General features: G+C 41.1%; 3 protein-coding genes and 1 pseudogene across 3 annotated transcripts; 3 read left to right on the forward strand and 1 right to left on the reverse strand.

Moving 5' to 3' along the window:
• The first annotated feature begins 3117 nt into the window (after positions 1 to 3117).
• On the forward strand, positions 3118 to 4186 carry LOC133896047 (mavicyanin-like). Its single transcript, XM_062336562.1, has 2 exons — positions 3118 to 3633; positions 3717 to 4186. Exons 1-2 carry the CDS (start codon positions 3462 to 3464, stop codon positions 4064 to 4066), a joined length of 522 nt encoding a protein of 173 aa, XP_062192546.1. The 5' UTR covers positions 3118 to 3461; the 3' UTR covers positions 4067 to 4186.
• A 914-nt stretch (positions 4187 to 5100) lies between these two features.
• On the reverse strand, positions 5101 to 5724 carry LOC133896003 (uncharacterized protein At5g19025-like; annotated as a pseudogene).
• A 738-nt stretch (positions 5725 to 6462) lies between these two features.
• On the forward strand, positions 6463 to 20659 carry LOC133894932 (probable protein NAP1). The gene is made up of 24 exons (XM_062335127.1): positions 6463 to 6665; positions 7440 to 7851; positions 7950 to 8024; positions 8726 to 8806; positions 8884 to 8964; positions 9076 to 9158; positions 10512 to 10596; positions 10995 to 11120; positions 11248 to 11355; positions 11766 to 11810; positions 11891 to 12033; positions 12401 to 12533; positions 13333 to 13437; positions 13520 to 13598; positions 14626 to 14819; positions 15505 to 15650; positions 16226 to 16307; positions 16420 to 16530; positions 16851 to 16976; positions 17082 to 17197; positions 17285 to 17381; positions 17786 to 18783; positions 19064 to 19273; positions 19848 to 20659. The coding sequence occupies exons 2-24, from the start codon at positions 7477 to 7479 to the stop codon at positions 20326 to 20328; spliced, it is 4080 nt and encodes a 1359-aa protein (XP_062191111.1). The 5' UTR covers positions 6463 to 6665; positions 7440 to 7476; the 3' UTR covers positions 20329 to 20659.
• Positions 20660 to 21031: 372 nt separating this feature from the next.
• LOC133894937 (chemocyanin-like) lies at positions 21032 to 22412 on the forward strand. The gene is made up of 2 exons (XM_062335134.1): positions 21032 to 21317; positions 21818 to 22412. Exons 1-2 carry the CDS (start codon positions 21146 to 21148, stop codon positions 22234 to 22236), a joined length of 591 nt encoding a protein of 196 aa, XP_062191118.1. The 5' UTR covers positions 21032 to 21145; the 3' UTR covers positions 22237 to 22412.
• Positions 22413 to 25301: the final 2889 nt, after the last annotated feature.

Raw genomic sequence — 25301 nt, forward strand, 5'->3', positions numbered from 1 at the left:
TATCACCGTGGCACTCCTTACCGCCCTCTGAAAGGGCTGTAAAGCAGGCGTCTATTTTTACAAATATTGTCCTGAGGAGTCTATTTATTTAATTTTTTAATAAAAAAATATAAAAAAAACTCGGTGATCGCCTACGTGGTGGCGCACCAGCAGGGCCGGCTCAGCTCGAGCAGTGGCTCAACCGGCCAGGCATACGGGCAGGAGGCCCAGCTGTTTGAAGGCAGCCGGCGGATGGAGCTCGCGGGTGCAGAGGCCCACGGTGGCTGGCGGGCCTGTGAGGAGGCTGCTACGGCCCAGTCGCGGCACACAGCCGAGAGCAGATGGGCTGGCCATGCACACGGGTCCGGGAGCGCAGCCCACGCGGTGGATCGAGCGGGAGCAGGCCGTGTGGCGTGCGTGTGTTGTCTCGGTTGAGGGCTACTGTGCCCACTACAAAAGGAACCGACGAGAGCACAGTACAGCAGCAGAGAACAGAGGGAGGAATAGAATAGACTAGAGAGAACTAATCTAGGTTTTGGGGACTCCTTTCAGGGATGTTTTGATGTGCATTTTGTGAATATAACCATAAAATGAAGATTAAATCCTATTAAGTTTTTCTCTGTGTTCATTGCTTCCATGTTTCTCAGTGATTTTCAGTGGATCACTTATTCGATGCGATTTGTGTTGATTTGATCCATCAAAAATCATTTTAGAGCATCACGGTAACTCTGTGAAAAGTTTGATTAGTCCATTTTTTTAATTCTTATGCTATTTATGTTTGATCTGTTTTCGTCATAGTATGTATAAGAATTTTATATCTTTAAAATTAGAGGTATAATTGATTTGATTCTTATAGTAATAGTTTCGTATGATTATCTATGTCTACAGAAAAATTTAGGGCAATCTTAACATTTTTATTCTCCTAATAGATGTTTATCCTGAACTGAATTTCACAATTAAATCAAATATTTAATTAAAGTAATTTATTTTTGAATTTAGCTTCTGCATTCATTCACTTTCTCTAATTAGGTATTTTACGTGTATTCGATAACCAAAATTTGTAAGCTAGCTCTTGTAGATATTTCATATTTGCCCAAAAAATCCTTTCAAAAACTACGTATATATTTGGATGAAAGTGATGGAGTGAACGGCGCGTGCGGGTCTAAACACCCACATAACACACCAAATGCAGTTCTAGCTGGTGTGAACACGATGACCCGATCGAGTTCCACGTCGACACTTTATATACTGTGATCGAAGACGATGACCTGCAGCTATCCCTGTCTACCTTTCTGCATTGGTCACTCAGCTCTGATCTGATACTATTGTTACGCTAGCTTATCTACACACACGCATCATTCATGCATGCATGTACCGTTTCGATCCCAAGCTCTTTCTGCTGTGGAACCATCGATGCATATATAGATCGCGTTATGACAGATGGTTTTTAATGGATATCACAGATGTTGAACGAAGCCATTTATATGAGAGTATATATGTACTGAGCATATCATTTATAGGTAACCATTCATATTACATATGATATAACACAACCGATTCTTATTAGTTTTTTAAAAAATAATATTTTTAGGATAGGAAAGATAAAAAATTGCATCAAGTCATAAGTCATATGTTTTTTTCGCACGTGCAGTTTATAGGTATCGAGCATATGACCTTATATCTTACGCGTAGCTTCCTTATCATCTTAGTTGTATATCATTCCTAATAGTAGCTTCCTTATCCTTTGATCCTTAATAATTATTTGAGTACCTAAATAACTTTAAATAAAAAAATATAAATTATAAAGTTATTGATCTTGTTGAAAACTATAATTTTCACATAAAAAGTTTCTTCACCTGACTTCGTATGAATTTTCTAATATGTACTATAGACGGATATTTATAAAAATCATATGTCTACGAGAGCGAGAACACACCTGTAATTTTACTAAAAAGCCATATGTGTCTAGATGGCTACTAGACACATATAATTTTTTAAGCCATATGTATCGTTCAACAACACAAATAATTTTTTCAGGTATAGTGAAAATGGCACTATTAGACTATGATTATAATTTTGGTGATTAATAACAATATAGTCATTGAATATTGTCAGGAATATATGATTAGCATGTCTCATAGATGCAATACATGAATAAGCTACCAAAGCCGGGATAAAGTTTGATTAAATTAAAAAAGTTCTAGGGAAAATGACTACACCAGATAGTTCCGTGATACAACAAGTATACACACCAGAATATTTTACAGAAGGATGTAAAACTGAGCTGAAATGAGATTGTACTCACCAAAAGGTCCGGTGATCAGAATCAGTGTACATCGGAGCATTTAATAGAAAATCTGCAACTGTCGAAGACTGAAGATCAATACACTGGAAAGTCCGATGATAAAAAGATAGTGAACACAAGAGTGTTTTCTAGAACTCAGAGAAGGTGAAGCTATGCACACTGGAAGATTCGGTGATCAGAAGATCAATACACCGGATAGTTGAACAGTGAAGAAATTGGCTTGGTCAGGCTCAAGTATACATAATAGATAGTCCGATGACAGAGATTAAATATACACCAGACAATCCGGTGTTCATAAGTGATTCTGAGTGAATTCTAACAGCTAGTTTATGAGGTCGTACATATCGGATGGTCCAGTACTTGTATCACGATATACACCGGATCATACGGTGTTCATAGTAAAGCACATTAAGCTGTTAGAGCAACGGATGGTTCGGTGTCCTAATTTAACCTCTCTTAAGATATCACCGTTCCTCGTATCAAGAAAATCGTCAATGTCTAGGAGCAGTCAATACACAAACGATCTTTTGTTAAAACCGTCAATGTATTCTCGCTCTCTTAGACGGCTGAAAATATCACAAACACTTTTTTTTAATCGTCACTGTGTAATTCATCAATGATAGCTTTTAAATAATTATCTGTGATTCTGTATCTGCTATTACTGTTTCTACGCAGCGATGGATCAACCGATATATGGTTCAGCGATGATAAAATCCAGCATTAAACACGCACCGAACATGACCGATGTATCGTGAGCGCAAGATCATCGACCTGGCAACAACCAATTTGATCCGTACGTAATTAAAACCCAATGAGTTAGCCATCGACTGGCTTGATCTCGATCGACCATCTAGCTAGCAAATGAACTGATCGAGAGCTCGCTAGCGAGCAGTGGCGGATCGTAGCCACGAAGTAGGAGATTTTTTTTCTCTTCTTTTTCTCCGACTTCTTTTCTTTTCTTCTTCTTTCCCATCTATACCAAAAAAAAAAATGAAAGGGGTTTGAGAGCTCTAGTGCATCCGGAGCAGTGAATCCACCCCTGCTAGCGAGCTAGTATATATGCACGCGCCATACAAGCCATTCTTGCCGGCCCATTTCCTCTCATTCCTCTCGTCGTCCGGCGTCGTCCTCTGCTTGCCCCTTCCGGCCGTTCTATATTTCGTTATAGCTAGCGTCCATGCAGATGGAGATGAGAGCTCTAGTTCTTGCGGCCATGGCCGCGGTGCTCCAAGCGGCGGCCGCGGCGGTGACGACCTACACGGTGGGCGCGCCGAACGGGCTGTGGGACCTGCAGACCAACTACGCCGAGTGGGTCGCCACCAAGACCTTCCACCCCGGCGATAACATCAGTGAGTAGATCGCGCGCCTCTTTACATCGATCAGTTAGTTTCTACACATGCATGTCGACTGGCTCGTGCATGCATGCGCGCAGCGTTCACGTACTCGCCGGAGCTGCACGACGTGGTGGAGGTGAGCAAGGCCGGGTACGACGCCTGCTCCAGCATCAACAACGTCTCCGCCTTCCGCACCGGCAACGACGTCGTCCCGCTCACCGCCGTCGGCACGCGCTACTTCCTCTGCGGCCTCACCGGGCACTGCGACAGCGGCATGAAGATCCGGGTCGACGTCGTCGCCGCGGCCGGCTCCTCGCCAGGCCCAGCCGCCGCGGCGCCGACGTCCGCCGCCGCCTCGTCCGCCACTGGGATCGTTGGCCTCGGCGTCCTACTAGTAGCCGTGCAGGACGCCATCGTCTCTCGTGCATTACAGTTCTCAATTGTTTAGGGTTGCAACTTCCGTTGTGTTTGTGTATTTCATTTCATTTCGTCTAGTTTGTTTGTTTGTTTCAGCTGCATGCATGTATCTGTACACTTTGTTATTTGAAGATCTCAGAGATTTGCTTAATTGTACCATCTTAAATTTCTACCAAATATTGATTTTCTTTGCTAGGTGATCATGCTATATTTGGCATCGCATCCCAGCTAGTACCCCATTGTCAAAATTTAAAACTTTTACTAACGATAACTTTTAAAATATTTAATTTGAAAACTTTAAAATTATATAGGTAGATTTGTCATTAAAAATGTTTTCATAATATCATAAATTTTATTAATTTTATAAATATATTTTGATAAGAAATTATGGCCAAACATATGCATTATAGACTGTGTCATATCCAAAACAACATATATTTATATATGGAGAGAGTATTTTATTTTTAAAATTGTCCTTGTCGAACACGCAAGGTTACAATCTTTAATTGACATGGATATTGTTATATCATCTGGTAATTATTTTCTGGAGCTTAACAACTAATCCGAAGTGAACAAAAAAGTCCACAGCACATTAAGTATTTGCCTGAAATGGATCACTATACTTAGTAAGTGATGGTTATGTGTTTGACTTGTGTGGAGTTTGTGAAAGTTACTTGAAAACAAGCAGGCTTAACTTGACCTGTCAACAACCTATGCCTTTTTTGACAATACGGCACCGAATTGAACATCATCAGTACTTACTAACTGTTTGATCTGAAACTGCGCCCTCATCAGCACTATTATACACATGTGCTTCATCGTTTGACATGTACCAGATCCCAAGACCAATTTACCCTTGACTGTAGTTTTAGGATAAGACTTCTTAGATCCATATGCGCGGGAATTAAACTGAATCCTATGAATGAAATTCCTAATTTCAAATCGGCGTGTAAATGTTTTGCGTGTTTGAAAGAAGAAGAAGGAAAAAGTTCACTTTACCTATTTGAACTATCGGTCCAATTTGATTGACCACCCGCAACGGGAATAACAGAAATAGAATCCCTCTCATACTTGGAAACCGGATGTGGAATCTTCTAGAGCCGAATCTAAGTGGGTTTTGATCCGACGTGGCACATAAATCCCTATTTTGGCTCGATGTGGTGCATAAATCCCTATTTTGGGCGGCGCCATCCACCGAAGCTCCGCGCGGAGGCACTCGTAGTCTGGATTGTTCCCACTCTGCCCTCCCTTCCACGGCAGCGCCTCGATCATGCCACATGGCAACATCGACACCATCGATAGTGCTCCTGGTGCCAGCGCGCACGACTTCCTTGGTCTATAGCTAGACATCGAACTCGAGGGCCTTCCTGAGCTCGTGGCAATGCGGGTTGCGGCACCGACAGTGCGGGAGTCAGTGACAGGAGAGGAAGGCGGCGGAGGAGAGCATGGCCGCCGCGTGCGAGGTAGGGCAGCGCGACGACGACGGGAGAAGTGTGCAAGCAAGGAGGCGAGCATGAAGACAAGTGCGAAGAGCACGGGCAATAGGATGAGGAGATCAAGTGTTGCTGATGATGGCGTGTGCCTGCACGTCGACGGCGACAGGGAGACAGAGACATGATGACCATGGTGGTGGTGGGCCCCACCTTCGCCGGCTGAGGAGTGGGAGGAGGACGTGGGGCGCATCGCCATGGCGGTGGAGGCAGTGTGGTGGGGGGACAGGAATGGCTGAACCATGAAGCGTTCGACGAGGGGCGGGGGATTACACGGTTTGATTTGCTGGAATTAAATTGGGATGAAGCAAATGGTGCATTGACGTCTGGCTCTGCTCTAGCACCACGTGTCTGCTCTGCCACGCCTTGCTCTTCACGAATGCCCACACCACCGCAGACACATCGTCTGTCGAGGATGAGAAGAAGCAGTAGGAGGCGCTAAACATGGCCACAAGCAACGTCATGCTCCCTGTCAGGCTCGGCTGGTTCAAGAACACCATCACTAGAGACGTTGCCCTCGGCGGAGCCGGGTCCCTCCCTGTCATTGCTAGAGCATCCACATCCTCCACCAACGCGTGCGACACTCCAGCACTACGGCGGACCAAAACAAGGATTTAAGCGCCACATGGACCAAAATAGGGATTTATGCACCACATCGAATCAAAACCAACTTAGATTCGGCTCTTGAGGGTTCCACATCCAGTTTTCAAACACAAGGGAGGTTCTATTTCTGTATTTCGGTTGCAGTGGTATTTCAAATTGGACCAATAGGGGTTAAAATGATTTTTTTCTGAAAAAAGTATTGCCATGCTAACAAGGCCCACCGATATAGGTCATAGGCCCCAGCCCATTATTGCCAGCCAGCCAAGCCCACTTGAGGCAGAGAAGCCCAGTAGTTGCACGAACTCATTCTCCTCCGGCGGGCAGCGGCCGCAGAAGATCCGCGGAGCGACGCGGTCCCACCCCGCAGCGTCACGCGGGATCCGTAGGCGTAACGACGAATCCACCCACCGCCGGATCCCCCACCACGTCGAGACATATCGAGAGCCCCCTTCCCAATGGCGCCGAGATCCCCGGCCCGGCGCCGCTGAGCGAGCCACGGGCCTCCAGATACGCGACCGCGCGCCGGCCGTCCCGCAGGTGAGCTCGCGCTCGTCTCCCGGAGTCCCCAATCCCCTTGAAATGCCCCGGGGTTCTTGTCAAATTAGGCGGTCCAGCTTGCTTAGTTGCTTCCTTCCCGAGTAATCGCGCAAGAGTAGCTGCGGCCAATTGCTGCCGGTTCGAGGGGATTAGGTCGCTATCCGCGGGTCAAGTGTAGCTGCAGCTGCGGGCGTAAGTTGTGTGTGTGTTCAGCTGTCTGGATGCCTGCACTTCGTTTTCGACCTCCTGGGGTGTGCTCGTGTTCACATAGTCACATTCCCATTTCCCAGCTAGTTGAACAGCTCGGCGTGTGCTAAGGATTTTCGGTGCTGGAGTAATGGGTTGGTGGCTTCTGGGAGTGCCATTCCAGTTCCAGATTCTGTTGGTTTGTCAACGCCCATGGTTGGTGTCGTGCATGCAGCGGTGAAGCTAAAATTAGCCAAAATGGTGATTTTGCAGTGTTGCCGTTTGACGCATGCAGGGAGAGCCAATCAACCGCATTTAGTGTTTCAAGCTTGCTGGAGCATAGTTCCACTTGCCTCATGCTATAGTTTAACTGCTTAATATAGCAGGTCAGTGGACAAGTTTTAACGAAAAATTTATGGTCACCGACAGCATACCTCTAAGTTTAGAACTTCAAATTTACTGTCTACTTTACTCTCTGGGGCATGAAGCGGGTTCATGTAGGTTCAATTCGTTGCTGCAGTTTAAATTCCTATAGATATAGGTCATGCATGCTTTGCGTCGACTTACGTGTCACTACTTTAATCGCAGTTGAAGCCCAGGAAGTTGTTCTCTACTCAAGGAAGACATGGCCCATGTGTCGTTCAAAACCACGGAAGTGGACGGCGGTCTGTCCCGGTGGTCGGAGTACCTGAGTGCTGAAGAACCGATTCCTTCAGCGTTGGCAAGCTGGAGGAACATGGGTGTTGATGGGCCGCAAGGCTCTTCCGCTGGGAGCCAGAAACATCTCCAGATGGAGCCGGTGGTTCAGCTATCGAAGGTCGCAGAGGGGTTGCTGGCCAAAATGTACAGGCTGAATGGCATCTTGGACTACCCAGATCCAAACACACACACATTTTCGGATGCATTTTGGAAAGCTGGTGTCTTTCCGAATTTCCCAAAAATTTGCATCACTTTGTCGAAGAAATTTCCTGAGCATCCAAACAAGCTGCAGCTGGAAAGGGTAAGAATTCAGTTTTATTCAACTGCTCGCAGGTCTTTTTTCTTCCTACCCAAAGTTTTCTCAATCCCATTGATGGTGGTGACTCAAATGCTTTGCAGGTAGATAAGTTTTCTCTTGATGCTTTGAACGAAAATGCTGAAGGTTACATGCACAACCTTGAGCAATGGATCCTGGTATGTGCCAAGCATATCAATCGATCTTAACCATTAGGGAAAAAAAGTTCTACGTTAATGAAATATGTGTTGCAATTCGAAACTTAAATGTATCATATATTCATATGGCCCAAGTCTGCACTTAATTGTGGATATGGATTACATTAAGTAACCTATGGGTTTGTTGCTGTATTCTGCACTCCTGTAACCAAGCATCATTGCTGGAACTTTTAGGTCATAATACCTGACATACCATTATTCTGTACTATTCATTGCACTGGCTCATTTTCCATTTGCGGGTTCACCTGAAACATTTTTCAAACTTGTATTGGTCGGAAATGACATCCATGTAGGTCGCACATGCTAGCACTGGCGGCCTGTTTTTTGATAGCATAACTGTGTTGTCCCCATATCTGCTTGAGTGTCAAACTATGCTTACAATTTTTTGATAGCGTATGAACCAGAAAAAAAACTTTGCTTGTAATTTCCAAAAGGCTTGTAAAAATATGTACCAACCATGGTACCATAGCTGGAATGAAGCACTGTGCGCATAGCAGCCTGAAAATGGGTGTACATCCCATTGGTACATTCCGCTAACCTTTCTATTTCTGAACAATGTATTTAGAAATAGCTAACTTGTTATGCTAGTTTATTTCCTTCTATTCCCCTTGACTATTTTTTTCCACATTTTGCTAATTTTGTTCTAAATGTCATCCCTTTAGTTGCTTCTTGATTTGCTGGCATTTCGTGAACAAGCTTTGCGACTTATTTTGGATTTGAGCAGCACGGTCATAACCTTGCTGGTAAGGGATCTCGTCTTGATTGAAATAACTTACCGATTTTGTCTATGTAACTGATCACATTCCCACCATTTTCACAGCCACATCAGAATTCTTTAATTCTTCATGCTTTTATGGATCTGTTTTGTTCATTTGTCCGAGTCAACCTTTTCTCTGACAAGGTAATTATGTTTTTTTTTATCTCATTATTATTTGAAATATGTAACTGCTCTAAATAGTAAATATTTTCCCCTTTTACTAAATTAATTTCCTTCCTGAACTTCTGTTTGCAGATGCCAAGAAAGATGATCCTCCAGGTTTACAACATCTTGCACATCATGCGAAAAGGTGGTCGTGATTGTGAGTTTTATCACCGGTATGATTGCTACATTTTTGCAAACAGAAGTTCTCTCCACCTTCCAAAACCTTCTATTGTGATTTTATAGTTTATCATAATTTGGCATTTGTATGGGTCAGGTGCTGATGCGTTAAAAAGTTTCATGGAGAACAAGTACATACCATTCTTTATTAGTCAATCATGTGTGTTAATCAATAATTCTTGATTGTTCCTGAAAGAAGAAACAATATGCAGGCAATGCAAGACATAATTCAAAATTTGAAGGCCACTGTTCAGAATGTGCTGCTTTTTCAATATTGACACTTATGTAGTTTATTCATAAATGTAAATATCTGAATATCTTATCTACGGATTTAATATAAAGAAATAAGTCCACTTTTCAACTTCCAGCTATGACGTGAGTTCATTTTTCAACCTCCAACTCCAAAACTATCTAAAAGCCAGCCCTCAACCATTGAAACTATCTAAAAACAACCTCCTTGATTTCTAAAGTGGTTTTGGACCAATGTGGTGTCCACGAGGACATTTATAGACAACTCATCAAAGCTAACTCTGGGAAAAAAGTTATGGCCCCCATGTCATGCTCTAACATGCTTCTTCCTCCCAATCTTCTCTATCTCCAACTGGCGTGTGTACAGCTCGGCAGCCTTCTTGGCACCCTGTTGCCTTCGTCCTCCTTGCCCCCTTCTTTGCTCTAATCACAAAAAGAATTCTTGCCACAGCACCATAAACTAGCAGGAGGAGAAGAAGAATGCCACATGGATGCTGAGAGCCATGTGGTGATTTAGCTATACAGGACTAGGGAGGCTGTGGCAAGGAGCATGAGAGCGCTGGAGAGGGGGCTGTGGGAGCAAAGGCACCGCCATTGGGCGCTCATCTTGGTGGGAATAAGAGCTAGGGAGAGGGAGACGAAGAGAGAGTGAGAAGGAGGGGGGGGGGGGGGCTGCCACATGGTTGCTAACGGGGCTAAATATTCCAAATCAGATCATCCACATGTGCGCCCTGTAGCTGTAAAACCACCCTGAAATGGGCTAAGGGGGTCGTGATTCTCATGGCTGGTGGTTGTGTTCTAGATGGTTTTGCAGTTGAAGGTTGAAAGTTGGACTCACGGCATAATTGAGGGTTGAATAATGAACTTTTTTCTAATATAAATCAGTGGTGCATGTTTTTAACATATTATTATTTGAGAACTGTTAGCAGGAGTGGTACAAAGAGAGCAACCTGTGCACTTACTATTTAACTGCATTCCTGTGATATTCCTGTTGTGATGAATGGTTTCATCAATTCTTTCAAGCTACCCTATCATTTATTTTGTCATTCCTACTGCTTCATGAGATGCTTCTTCACTCACTGTTGTTTAACTGTGCACAGATTGGTTCAATTTGTGGACTCTTATGATCCACCTATCAAAGGGTTGCATGAAGATCTTAATTTTGTGAGCCCACGAATTGGAGAGGTGGTACTCATGTCATTCTACATCACAATAGTAATAAGTAGGAACCAAGCTTCATGCGCTATTTGTAGTGTTCAACCTCAGTTTGTAACCATGCAAGGCTACTTCTCCACTCATTTAGTACTATGATTGTGAAAAAGGTTGCAGAAAAGCATTTTAGAGTAATTTGCACACTCACACTAATATGAATATATTTGGAAGACCAATTGTTTTTGTATACTGTCTTTGTTGCTTGGGTAGTTTCTTGAATTATCCATTTGTGTTACTTGTCATTTTTATTATCATTTTTTTCGTTGTATTCCATATCATATATCTCTGCTATTGTAGCTCAAAAGCATACAACTTAGATTTTGTTTGTTTTAACTCTTTATGTGTTTTGACTATAACGTTTTGTTCCTCAGGTCCTGGAGGCTGTTGGTCCAATTATCTTCCTATCAACTGATACAAAAAAGTTAAGAAATGAGGGTTTTCTCAGTCCATTTCATCCACGTTATCCTGACATCCTTACAAACTCTGCTCATCCGATGGTTAGTTGTTTCACTGGTTAGAAATGATATATCATCAAAGCTTTACATGTTAGTTAATTATTTTTCCACTACTATGATAAAGATGTATTAAAAGTTAGAGACTTAATGTCATTCTATTTCCTACCAGAGGGCCCAAGACTTGGCTAATGTCACATCATACCGTGAGTGGGTTCTTCTAGGATATCTTGTTTGTCCTGATGAGCTGCTTCGGGTGACCAGTATAGATGTTGCGATGGTATGCCATAAGCTTTTTCTTTGTTAGTTTCATGCTTTTTTGCCTGAAATGTATTGCACACATGTTAACTTAATAATTCATATGAATAAATTATATTGTATAATGTTTTCAGTGAACACTTTACACCCACCCACTGTGGCACACACATCCTCTTGTTTTCTCACCCTGCTGTATCATAATAACTCTTTCGTTCGTGTCCTGTAAGGCTCTGCTTGGTGTTGGGGTGGCTTTTCAAAAGCATTATATTTTCTAACTTTAGGTGGATCATTTAAGCATATTTCATGTAGCTGTAAGAGCAAAACTGTACAAGCATTAGTAAAGATTCACCTAGCTAAGATTCCACATAGCAGCACATCACATGACAACAACCACAAAGTAGCCTTAATTTGTTTTTTCTTCGTGATTTTCAGGTTGTTCTGAAAGAGAATTTAATACTCCCTCTGTTTAGAGATGAGGTAAAATTAAAATAATGTGGTAGCTGCTGTTAATTCTTTTTTGTTGCTATGCTAATTGAGTTTTTCATTTGTTCATGTAGTGCATCTTACTTCATGAGAATTATCAACTTTATGTCCTTCCAAAAGTTCTAGAATCAAAGAGAATGGCTAAATCCGGACGTACTAAGCAAAAGGAAGCGGATCTGGAATACAATGTTGCAAAGCAGGTTGAGAAAATGTTAATGTATGTTCTTCACAGCCGTTTCTCCTCAACTTAGCCCTATGCTTTAAAATAGCTTGGAATGTGAAGGATTTTTGTCTTTCCGTGAAGTTTGAGCTATTTACCCTGTACTTTCAATATTTTCTTAAAAGGCTTTCTACATATCTTCAAACTTTTTGGGTATACCACAAGTCCATACAGCTTATATTTGATGGGCTGTTTTGACTTTTGACTTCAGTCTACTGTGAATTATTTCCAAAGATAGATTTCCTTCCTTTTGCCTAGCATTTTTTTTTCTTCTGCCATCATTACTTTTACAAATTGACACACATTCTTGCAAATGTTTGTTAATAGTTCACCCCTATGTTTTCCTTGTGTCGACTCCCTGCAGGGAAGTGCATGAGCAAGCGTTAGTGTCATGTGATGCTATGCATCGTGAAAGGAGAATTCTTCTTAAGCAGGAAATTGGAAGGATGGTTCTATTTTTCACAGATCAACCTAGCCTCCTAGCACCTAATATTCAGGTTCGATGCCAAGTGTCGCATTTTGTTAACTATTACCTTTTGTTGGATTGTCATAAATGGATCCACAAAGTTGATGCACTATATTCTGACATTTGACATTTTGATGGTGTTTCCAATATTATTCTCTTTGGATGCCCCCTTGAGCTTTTGGTCAATGAATTAAATATTTGATAAATTTTGTATATAACAACAAAATTTCCACCTGTAACTAATTCAACTATCTCTTAAGGCAACACAGTTCTTACTATATATTTGTATCAACAGCCCTGTTTGGCAGGGCTCCAGCTCTCAGCTCCACCTCAGATTTGGAGTTTATAAGATAAAATAAAGTAGTTTAAGCCTCTATTTTTAATCTAAAATGGGAACAATATGGCTCACCCGGACACATTTGGTGTACTCCCAGCTCCAGATCCATGAATTCTTGGAGCTGGAGCTCTGCCAAACATGCCTTTAAAAGAGAGGGTATTCATGGATTTGGAGCTCTGCAAAACATGCCCTTAAAAGAGAGGGTATTCATGGATTTGGAGCTCTGCAAGACATGCCCTTAAAAGAGAGGGTAATTCACAATGAAGAGAAAGGGAATGTAGAAGCGATTAATTAAGATTAACTAGCTACTGATGGGCTTCCAGATAATATTTTTCTTTGCTCTATGGATAGCCATGGAAAACCCCATCTTAAAGAACTTTTTCCAAGAGATTCGAGTAATCTCTATACTTTCAAAGTTCTTCATGTTGAGGGAAGTTCCTAAGATCATGTGATTCCACAATTGATGTATACATAACATTGTTACATTCTGCAGATGGTCTTTTCTGCTCTTGCTTTGGCTCAATGTGAGGTGGTTTGGTACTTCCAACATGTGGGGGTTGCATCATCAAAATCTACTCGAGGGAAAACTGTTGACATTGTGAGTTGCTCTTTTCTTATTTTGTCTTGGATGCTTCAATTGTTGTTTCCTTCCATACTAATTTTTCCGTCAAAACTTTCAGGATGCATCAGACCCAACTGTTGGTTTCCTATTGGATGGAATGGGCAAACTTTGTTGCCTGGTCCGTAAATACATAGCAGGTTCTTCCAGATCTGTTGCCTCAATTGAGTGTTTCGTTTAGTATTTTTCTTGTCTAGTTCTAACCTTGCCTTATAGGGCAATCCTGTATTGCGAATAAATCTTATTACGATGTCAAATAGAGAACAATTTTGTAGCTGACATGACATTCTAGGCAGTTTATTATGGGCTAATTAATGTTTGCCCTGATTCTTGTCGCGAACGCTATCTGCTTAGAACATTCTGTATCTTCAGAGAAAATGATTCGTAATCTCCCCCCCCCCCCACCACACACACACAAATATTGCTCTTCTTTTATCTTGATTTTATTTTTCTCCATTCAATTCTGTCAGGGCCTTGATGCGGTAATGTTGTTTTAGATTCAACTGCTAGGCTTATTCATTGAAGGGGGACAAATCATAAGTTGTTAGAGCTGCAAAATTACTAACTCAGTAAAGGTTCTAAGGTAACTCTAGATGCATTGTCCTACATCTAAACATCTAAAACAGTGTAAAAAGTGTTGTCATGAAGTTTCGGTAGAGCACACCAGGTAAGAGAAATCTTGCTGCAAACTGTTATTATGTATGAAGAAATCTAGAGATATCTATGGAGAAGTGAGAAAAATATGGCTGCAAAAATTAAGGTGCTAGTGGCCAATGTATACAATGAAATTCAAGAAGCTGACTTCTGTACAAATGGTACCTGTGTCAGTAACTTAGTATTCGCTAGATTTATTAGCTCGAATGCTCTGATCACTGTTGTCAATTGTTGCTGGCTTATAGAATATATTCATATTATTCTACTAAGATTTCACATTGAACAAGAGCAAGAGATTAAGAGATGAAAAAAGAATGGTTAAGTAGGATTTCATGTATTCTATTCCTATAAGATCATGAATTTTCAATGCCAAATTTGTAGGTTTCTCAATTTTATTCTGTTGCACAACCATTATTTTTGGTCAAAGAAAGTATTATATAAACAAAAATGTGTCCTAATGTAACAGTGTCAAACAAAATTGTTTATCACATGCTTTACCTTTTCTCTTTGCAGCAATAAAAGGATATGCATTGTCATACTTGTCATCTTGTGCTGGAAGAATACGGTTCTTACTTGGTACTCCAGGAATGGTTGCTCTTGACCTGGATGCGACACTGAAGGGCCTTTTTCAACAAGTCCTCCATTGTGTGGAGAACATTCCAAAACCTCAGGGGGAAAGCATCCTTGCCATTACTTGTGACTTAACTGTAAGAGTTTCCATGATATCATCTACAGATCTACTCAATGACCTGTGTTGATAGACCTAAATTTTCCTAAAACTTAACACTGCCAATTCCCAACTTTCATTATTGATAATGTTTATCTATCTCCAAGTAGTAGGTAAATTAATTTATAGGCTTTCTAGTTCATCCACACACCATACATTATTCAGTTTCAGCTCAAATTTGCCCATAATTTCCAGTATTCGTGTCTTCTTTGCACTGGGGTCAACTAAAATTTAACTTCTAGATATTGATGAGGATATTTTGCACTGGAGCTCTTTTCTGTGGATAAAAAGGGCTTTGCGCTAGAACTCACTATTTCTGAATTGTGCTTTATTAAATATTACCATCCCCCTTTTCTCTGTATTGATGATTACATGATTTTTTAATTATGTTTATGGTGATCCTGATTCTTTACATACCTTGTGAATGTAACACCTTAATCTACTGCTTGTTACGATTTTTGCACTAAACCATAAGTGTGTCAGAAAAACTGAGATTACACCTTGGTTTTTTTGAATGCTAGTATGCTACCATGCTCATAATACATTACATTGCTGATTGCAGCAACCAGCGAAAAGTATGCTACCAACTATGTATCTATATTTTTAGTCTTCCCATAGAATTTACCTTTTGGAATTTTTTAAAATTTGATAATCTGATGGTGCAGGATTTGCGTAAGCACTGGCTCTCCATTTTGATGATTGTCACATCTTCACGATCCTCAATAAACATTCGGCACTTGGAGAAGGCTACCGTGTCTACTGGGAAGGAAGGCTTGGTGTCAGAAGGCAATGCTGCATATAATTGGTCTAGGTGATGGGAAATAGCTGTCATAATTTGAATATAGTTCAATGTTCTGACTTTTTTTTTTGCCCAGCCAATATTGCTCAGTACCATCACAAAGATCAGAGTTAGAAAATACAATCCACTGTGTGAATGGCATGTGGTCCCATGCCTCACATGTCATCCTTGCATTGGATGGTAATTTCCCATTATACCTCATTGTGATGGTATTGAGTTAATTTGTCCTTTTTTCTTTAGCTTCTGAACTTTGTGGTGCTTACCAGAATTGGCATAACATAAAAAAATAAATAATTCCGATTCATACTATGAAAACTTCCACCTCGTTTTATACCATCTCCACAACATTTACTATAGTATCCGTATCTCTCAAGACTACAAATAAAATGGGTATCAGCCTGTCAGGGTAAGCTGAGGTTTATCAACTGAGTTGCTAAAGTTATTGTGTATCATGCATCCATATGCATCGTTCTCTGGTATTGTGCATTTGGTAATACATGCTAGTTTCTTCAACAAAAAACTCAAATACTTCAATCAAAATTCTTCAAGAATCATTTGAATCTCATTAGATTTAACATGTTTCACAGATGTGTGGATGAACTCGAGAGCCAACTTTCCAAACATGGAAGTCTTAAAAAACTTTACTTTTATCATCAGCATCTTACCATGGTAAGTGTATATTTTGTTACATTGCTGTGTAATTCGCATACTCCTTTCCTTCTATGCCAATTAACTAGCCTTTTGTGATGATAACAAGTTCTATCTTGCTGGGACCTTACAGGTCTTCAGAAATACAATGTTTGGTCCAGAAGGCCGTCCACAGCATTGTTGTGCATGGCTTGGAGCAGCTTGCAGTTTTCCAGAATGTGCTTCTTCAATTATTCCTGAAGAGGTGTATATTTGAACTCACTATATTATTCACTTTGACTATTATTTTGATGCGTACAACATGCCGAAGATGAGCCTTAGGATCTGCATAAGTTATTGATCTTGCTTGAGGAGATGGACCTTTACTATGCTTGATCTGTTGAAATGTGAAGCCGGCAGACAGTCATGGACATAAAATATAATTCTATACGCTTCTTCAACTCTTATTATAAACACAACTTAACTAGATGTCCAGTCCTCTATATGTCACCAAGATTCCTCCACTACATGATTGCACCTCTCTTGTTAATAGATTAGTGAATTATACTTTTGTTTGAAATGTAGGTAAACAAAATTGGCAGAGATTCTATCTCATATGTTGAGTCCCTTATTGAGTCTATCATGGGTGGATTGGAAGGTTTGATTAATATTCTGGATTCAGAAGGTGGATTTGGCTCATTGGAGATGCAGGTAGATAATTTCTGATATCATATTTTGGTTTTGGCGTTTCCTATAAAATATTTTGGTTCTGGCATATAGCCTATATATTTTATGTCTCACTTCTAAATTCGTCAGCTTGCCCCGGAGCAAGCAGCTCTTCGTTTCAATAATACAACAAGAGCAAAAGCTATTTCAGGCTTGTTAATGCCAGGACACGAGAGCTATCCTGATAATAGTTCTTCGGTTAAAATGTCAGTCAATTTACTGCTTTGCATCACTGTTTAAATATTATCGGGGTTCTATTGACTTTAATATAATTATGGATGTATCAAAAACAGGCTGGAAGCTGCTATGCAAAGGCTGACAAGTTTATGTTCTGTTCTAAATGACATGGAGCCTATTTGTGTTCTCAACCATGTTTTTATTCTCCGGGAGGTATGTACAATTTATTTTCTCCGGGAGGAAGTAAATATGTATGCATGGACTTGTTGTGTTACTGACTTAATTATCTTTCATTCCATCATGATTGGAACCTTAGGCATGTTATGATTTTAGGATGCATTGGTCATAATAAGATGATTGGTGGTTCATGACTAATTAAGCTAGTGGATTTTATCCTTAGTTTCATGTAAAATAATATCCTTATGAGTTATGATGAAAATAGTACTGATCTAAAAGGTTTGGTGGTTCACATACTTCCCTTATTCTGGAAAGATCAATCTTTTCAAATTTTAATGAATTTTCTATTTTCAGAAGAAAATCATTGGTTATGCTGATTATTTCTGAAGTGGCATGCAAGCGTTATTGTTTGATTTACCTAGATACTTTTTATTTCACAGTACATGAGAGATTGCATCATAGGAAATTTCAGGAGAAGATTTCATAGCATGATTAGAACTGATAACTGCATTCAGCGACCATCGATCATAGAATCTCTTCTAAGAAGGCATCTGGGCATCATCCATCTAGCAGAGCAGCATATCAGTATGGACCTTACTGAAGGTATTCGTGAAGTGCTTCTAGCAGAGGGTTTTACTGGTCCATTTCCCAACCTGCAAATATTTGAGACACCAGTGGGGACACAAGGAGAGGGATCTGCTATAGAGATAATATGCAATTGGTATATTGAGAACATAGTAAAGGATGCTTCTCACATTGGAGTTGTTTTTGATGCAACCCAGAATTGCTTCAGGAGCTCACAGCTTATTGGTGGTGGATGTTTAGCTGAAGCATTTACAGAAAAAAGAGAGCTTAAAGCACTTGTTCGTCTTTTTGGTGGTTATGGAATAGATAGAATGGATAAGATGCTGCGGGAACATACATCTGCTCTATTAAATTGTATTGACTCAGCGCTGAGGTCAAACCGCGATGCCTTAGAGGGCTTAGCTGGAAGTGTAAATTCTGGTGATAGGATTGAAAGAAATGCAAATCTGAAGCAGATTATTGATATTGAGACATTGGCTGAACTCTGTATCCAGGCTGGGCAGGCGATAACTTTTCGTCGGCTGTTGGTTGAGGCTGTCGGAGTGGTCCTTGAAGAGAAAGTACCTCTCATATATTCTTTGATCAAAGGATTAGCCTTGCAATTGCCAGATGAGGAACCTGATAAAAATGAGATCATTAAATTGAGAAGGGTCGCGAGCAGTGTTGGTGTTGGTGACAAACATGACGCCGACTGGGTACAATCTATTCTGGCAGAATCTGGTTCTGCTAATGATAATTCTTGGGTCCTACTTCCATATCTTTGTGCTGCATTTATGGTGTCCAATATATGGAGGTGTGCTGTTTATGATATCAATATAGGTGGATTCAGTAACAATTTGCACTGCCTAGCAAGGTAAGGACTTGCTTCCTAACGGTTATGTTTGACTAATGCAAGTATGTGCCTTATGTCAACATTGTTGGTTATCGATATACATGACAGACAACACATGTTAGCCTTTGATTGCATTATTTTCATCACAATACTAGTTGCTCAGTATCATATTAACAATTGGTTCCCTAAATTATGTTATACATGGTCATTCAAAAAAATCATGTTATACATAATAGAGGGACAAAACAGATGCTGTTTGGCATGAGCTGCACGTGACTGTATCCACCTCTTGTTCGTGCAGGTGTGTAAGTGCTGTGGTTGGGGGAAGTGAATACACTAGGGTCGAAAGGGAACAGCGAAGAAATTCTATTTCAAATGGGCATACAGATGAGTTGCAAGAGCCTGAATTACTAAGCCGTGTCTCAGCAGAAGCAAATATTAAATCTGCTATGCAAATCTACATCAAATTGTCTGCAGGGATAGTCCTGGATTCATGGAATGACACTAGCAGGTACTTGATTTTTGTCCCTCCTATTTGCTGTCAAAGCTGTCATTAGGTATGAGTGTACATTAAGTGCTTTCTGTTCCTGTATCACTTGGTGCTTGGTTGACAAGGTTTGTCGTACCATTGCTGGAGTGCATTCCACTTGAATGGTTGGCAAGGTAGTAGTCAAGCAGTCATGTTGGACAGTATACAGGATACCGGATATAAAACCAGTATACTGCCCAACATGCTGGCCATACACTAAAAATGCTAATCCACAGTAGTGTCAATTATACAAAATCTGAAATCGAATGAACTTGCTATCTAATATTCCATCAGGATAGATGAATTTTGAGGCTCCAAATTTTTCTTTGGAGACCAGGGACTTCTTGATTACCTACTTTTTCAGATGCTCTAGTTATTGGCTTTGACAACAACAACAAAGTCTTTGTCCCAAGCAAGTTGAGGTAGGCTGGAGATGAAACCCACAAGATCCAACTAAAAAAATGATGAGAAAATCAACAATATAATAAAGGTACTAGTAAATTAGAGCTGTGATGTACATGTGTTAATGGTTCCTCTTTACTTAACCTAAATGCAGGCCACACATTGTTTCCAAGCTAATTTTCCTTGATCAACTCTGTGAGCTGTCACCGTACCTACCAAGGAGCAACTTAGAAGTTCACATACCCTACACCATCCTCCGGTCAATATACCATCAGCTATATGGAGCATCATTGATGGCCTCAGAGCCAATGGAGCAATCCCCAAGGCAGTCACCTCTGATCTCTCTGGCGCACTCGTCCTCATCGGCAAGGCAAAACCGAGCGGACGGAACACCCAGGTCTCACATTTTTGAGCCGGGCTACTGCAGCTCATCCGGGTCCCAGCACGACGAAGGGTTTGAAGCGGATAAAAGGACTGGAGAGAAGCAGCCTCGAAGCATGAGGCGCTCCGGGCCACTCGACTTCAGCGCAAGCAGGAAAGTGAAGTTTGTTGAGGGCTCAAGCTCTGCAAGCCATGGGGCTGGCTCGCTGCAAAGATTTGCTCTGTCGAGATCAGGCCCTCTGTCCTACAAATAGGACCTTCCATAACAAGACCATGCATTGCGATGGAGCACCAGAATCAGACAACCGATGGAATCAGCATAAGCAAATCCCATTCTTTGTAATTGTAGAGCACTAGATCTTCCCTGCAGTGTGTTGTTTGTACGTAGCCAGTGTTGTTGTAAGTATGGCCCCAATGTTTGTTGCTATTTTAGTGTTCTTAGGTTGAATGTCATTAGAGACTAGTTTGCTTACAACAGAACTGTAAGACTAGTGGTAGTACCCAGAAGCTAGTACAGTTAATGTAAAATGGATCGTGCCATTGTATGATTGCCCATTAGTAAAAATGTGTATGGTGCCGTTGAAATGGTCTCGGGATTCGTGCCGCGATGAAGCTCTCTAGTACCATCTCGTGCGTCCAAGCTCCAGCTAACATGAGTCTCAGGAAACTGATCTGGAAATTAGCATCGCTCTAGTTTGACAAAATGAGGCTACTTATCGTGCGTACGATCCTCTAGTTTGGTGTTGATGAGCCTACCATCTCTGACCGTTTCACGTGTTGTCCAGCTAGCTATATGATATCCCGGCACGGGTCGATCTGTGCACGACCAGTCAGAGTCAGTCCACACATCGATAGCTACACGCGTGAGCGAGTCCAACATGAGACCGAGCTCTCTCTCACGCGGTTGCATTTGCATTGCAGATTGCACCTAACGAACCACTCAGCACCTATATAAACCTTGCCCCGACCCTGCACTTGAACCCAACCCAGACCTCCAGTCTAATCTTCCTTCCTCTCTTCTTCCGCATCACCAATCGACCGAGCGATTATATTAGCTGCACGGCGATCACCATGGCAGCAGCTAGAGCTCTCTTCGTCGCCGCCGTGGTGTCCATGGCAGCGGTGGTCGGGACGGCGCATGGCGCTAGCTACACCGTCGGCGCGCCGTCCGGGTCGTGGGATCTCCGGACCAACTACACCCGTTGGGCATCCGGTATCAACTTCCGCGCGGGTGACCAGCTCGGTACGTAATCCCTCTCGTCCAAACACCATTTTAAATGTTCATCCCAGGAGCTATCATATCAATCCTCGTATATACTCCATGTACCACCCCAAGATGCTGGGATTTCTAATTCACGTGCGCGTCAGCTACAGAAGTAGCAACTTTTAGACAACTCCTACCTTTTCGTTTTTTAAATTTTTTCCCTCCTATAACTTTTCTTGTTTGAAAAAGTTTTTTGACAATTTATCTGGATAAGTTATCTAGATAAGTTTTTTGATAAATTAACAAGAAAAGTTTTGAGAAATTTTTTAAGTAAAAGTTAACAAGAAAAAAATGCTAAAAAAATTTAAGAAATGTTTTAAAAAAACTAAAAATAAAAAAATGGGCCTCTTAGCAGAGCGGCTTGAGCAAAAGAACTCTGCACGTGTATGAAAAAAGATCGCTGCCAAGATGCTGGCAGGCTAATAAAAATTTAGTTACCATTCATCTGACACGTGTCGCATGGATATGTGCTTATGCAGTGTTCAAGTACTCCCGCGCCGCGCACAACGTGCTGGAGGTGAGCAACGTCGACTACGACTCCTGCTCCGGCTCCAGCCCCCTCGCCACCTTCAACACCGGGAACGACGTCGTCCCGCTCCCCGCCGCCGGCGTCACCCGCTACTTCATCTGCGGCGTGCCCGGGCACTGCGACGCCGGGATGAAGCTCGCCGTCAGAGTGGAGGCCGCCGCCGCCACAGGCCCCAACGCCGCGCTTCCATCACCAGCGCCTATGGCCCCTCGTGCTGCGCACCCGCCGGTGGCGACGCCGGGCGCCAGGGCACCCGCGGCCGGCGGCCAGGCGGTGCCTCCGGCGAGCTCGGCGGCCCAGGCTGGTGTGGAGTCTCTAGTGGGGCTCGGTTTGGGCGTTGTCGTGGCTGGTCTCATGGCCTTCTATTAGAGTCAACGCTGGCTGGCTATTTTGGTTTAAACAACTTTATGTGACACGTGGATTGAACGTGCTCAATTCTTTGTCCCGCTATTTTTTTTTCAAGAGCTTTATGTTTTGATCATATGATATGTAATTGACATCATTAATTATGACATGGATTTATATACAAACACTTTCTTGGACTACTTGTTTATTCCACCACAAACTTTTAAATTCTCACTAAAAAAATAAGATAATTGCTCAAAATAAACAAAAATTTCCACCCCCAAATCTCTTGTAGTAGTATCTTAATTATCTTCACCAAATTTTGGGCTTGTTTAATGCGCCACAGAAATAGACAACTCATCATGACCACAATATTTATCGAAGGAAAGAGTTATTGAATTTTAATGAGGGGAGACTCCTAGGTGGCTATCCTAATTTATGAGCATTAGCTTAAGATGAAAAATACAATAATAGGATCACTAATTTATGAGCACCTATTTGAAACTTTTCCAATTACGTCACCAGATCCATGGATCATGATGGACCATCATGCACCCATGATGAGGCTGAGAGCAGGGGGGAAAAATTTCGGCCGAAAACTAGCGACAAACCTAGTTTATCGGGTCTATCGGTGTACCTTAGTATAAAAAATTTATCATGTTTACGGGTATTTTGTTTAAATTTTATCCGATATATCCGATAAATTATGTTTACCTATGATCTTAGGTAAATTTTATTTACCGGTATAAGAACCTAGCTGAGAGTCCTTTCGAGGGTACATAGACTTTCCGGTAGGGTGCATTCATAAATAATATCAAAGTTTCGATTACAACTTGGATTTCTCCATTGCATTGCACAAGCACATAAACAACTCCATGATATTGTAGATACCAAATTCCACTTTCATTAGCTAAATCATATCCAGAAGTAAGCATTGGTCATCCAATTATAAATGGATCGTTCACCAAATTTTTTTTTCAAGAGGCTTCATCATGATAACTGTGATGAAAAAGCACAAAAACAAAGATGTTCACTGGATAATGGGAACACAAGTTGCTATGAGGAGCATCCTATTCCATGTCCCCGGAACGATTGGTCCAGTTTAATCTATCTTTGACCAGTCTCTGTCTATTTTGACTCTTTCTCTTACTACTAACAACAATATCATCCTTTTTGGAATCAACTTTAAGTGGGTGGCTCTACTGGTCTACCTCACAATACCTTCAATTGAGCCCTTGGAAGAACCACTTCACTTGAACCTGTAAAAGAACACATCGATGCACTATCTTTAGCAGGCCATATTGGTCTAGTGCCAGAGGCACGCAATGATCTTATAGTAAAGGGAAAGACAAAAAAAAAAACTTGTAGTAAAGGCTATAGTTCAGAAAATGGAATGTTTTACCATGGAACAATTTCCATTGGCTGTCTCTCTTTTTATTTTGAAGGCACATTTTCAGAGCTTTATGTTGTTAAGAAAACTTAGGATGTTCAAAAAGCTTATAGAAACTTAATGTACCAACAGATCCGATTGTTCTCATATAGGCAGAACCGCAGAAGACATGTTCCACATTGTTCTTAGATAGGTACAACTTCACTGTACCTCAGAACCAATCCAGGAAAATGAAAAACCTCTCCTAAAGGCCTAACATTGCATATCTATGATTTGCCAAAAAAAAAGGGACAAATAATCAATTATGAAGGAAATCTACTGTAAATGTGTGTATGATCTGAAATTCAACAACTGCATTCCACAAAACTAAACCAAGATCAATCGACAAATGCATCACCTTGCTGCTGGAAAAGGAGCTCCTCACAGTGGTAGTTCTTCGCTTCTTCTTGCTACCACATCAACAAAAATTCAAATACATGTACTAACTAACCTCCGTCTAGGTGAAGGTAAAAAAACATAATTGCAATTTGCTATGGCAGAAAATATATTGGTTAGACTAACTGCTGCACAAACCAAATATAAACCATAAATAGGAAACCATTTCGAATTTAGCAGAGTGAGCCCAAGCCTTCAGTTGTTTTCAAAAGATTACTTATCCAAATTTAGGACCATCAAGATTAGACCAAAAAAAGTTTAAGGCTGCCAGAGCACATATGTAGTTGGCAATTCTCTATTTCTGAAGACATCCATTTTTTTAATTTACGTGTCTGAGTATATGTTGTTCCCAAGAAAAGATATGCTTACATTGAGATACAGAAAAGGAAAGAAGGATATATGGTTTACATCCAACTTGACAACTTATATGAGTAAATTTCCACTCATAGATGCCAAAAGATGATGCATATCATTATCTTTTGTTTGATGCAGAATAGTCATGATCTTCTTAACAATTACAACTCACCCTGCTTAATGTATAAGCCAACATTGCTTAAATTGTCTGCATATATAGTAAAAATGCACTTTGTTAGTGAAATGCTAAGCATTCCAAAATTATCATGAGAAACTCTGTTTATAATACTTTATTCTAAGGGAATACAGCAAGGGAAACCCCTTCCGCGGAAATGAAACGCCTAGGTTGCAACCCTAGGGATCGAACCCAGACAGGCTTGGCGAACAACCCCGCACCAAGCCACCCGAGCTACGCTCGGTTTTCCTTTATATACTTCTAGTAAAAGACAAACATATCAATACAAGGCCACTACATAGATGAATCAAAATTGCCGCTTAATTAATAGAGAAGATTAGGGATCATTACCTTTCCCTTGAGTTTTATCATTGTACTAACATTCAGACTGTGCTTTTGGTCCAAAATTTTGAATTGCCTCAAATGATAAACCAGCAGCTTCATTAGGGCTCCTGATTAAAAAAAATACAAAGTAAATAAATCAGATATTCGAGCCTAGCTGCTGTTCGACAAAAAAAATTCTATTGTGCAACGCCCAAGTGACCAACCCAGAGCCCATATATAAGTGTGTTTAATCTGTTGTCAATATAGACAACATCGAATAAAAGCTTTTGATATCAGGAAGCAGGTGGGGAAAATGGCAAGAACCGTCACACATTTGGAATTGAAGAGCGCATGTTGGCTTTGGAATCTTTAAATCGAACGGTGGACAATTTTCGATGATGTGACCAGCTA

Source organism: Phragmites australis, chromosome 16 (assembly GCF_958298935.1).
Source record: "Phragmites australis chromosome 16, lpPhrAust1.1, whole genome shotgun sequence".
Classification (NCBI taxonomy): domain Eukaryota; kingdom Viridiplantae; phylum Streptophyta; class Magnoliopsida; order Poales; family Poaceae; genus Phragmites; species Phragmites australis.

What these genes read in the sequence shown, in the direction of transcription:
- LOC133896047 (XM_062336562.1), top strand. Translation starts at nt 3,462, where the DNA reads ATGCAGATGGAGATGAGAGCTCTAGTTCTTGCGGCCATGGCCGCGGTG. An exon ending in CCACCCCGGCGATAACATCA is followed by an intron (nt 3,634 to 3,716) that starts GTGAGTAGATCG and finishes GCATGCGCGCAG; the next exon opens with CGTTCACGTACTCGCCGGAG.
- LOC133894932 (XM_062335127.1), top strand. Translation starts at nt 7,477, where the DNA reads ATGGCCCATGTGTCGTTCAAAACCACGGAAGTGGACGGCGGTCTGTCC. An exon ending in ACAAGCTGCAGCTGGAAAGG is followed by an intron (nt 7,852 to 7,949) that starts GTAAGAATTCAG and finishes AATGCTTTGCAG; the next exon opens with GTAGATAAGTTTTCTCTTGA. An exon ending in AATAGTTCTTCGGTTAAAAT is followed by an intron (nt 17,198 to 17,284) that starts GTCAGTCAATTT and finishes TATCAAAAACAG; the next exon opens with GCTGGAAGCTGCTATGCAAA.
- LOC133894937 (XM_062335134.1), top strand. Translation starts at nt 21,146, where the DNA reads ATGGCAGCAGCTAGAGCTCTCTTCGTCGCCGCCGTGGTGTCCATGGCA. An exon ending in CCGCGCGGGTGACCAGCTCG is followed by an intron (nt 21,318 to 21,817) that starts GTACGTAATCCC and finishes GTGCTTATGCAG; the next exon opens with TGTTCAAGTACTCCCGCGCC.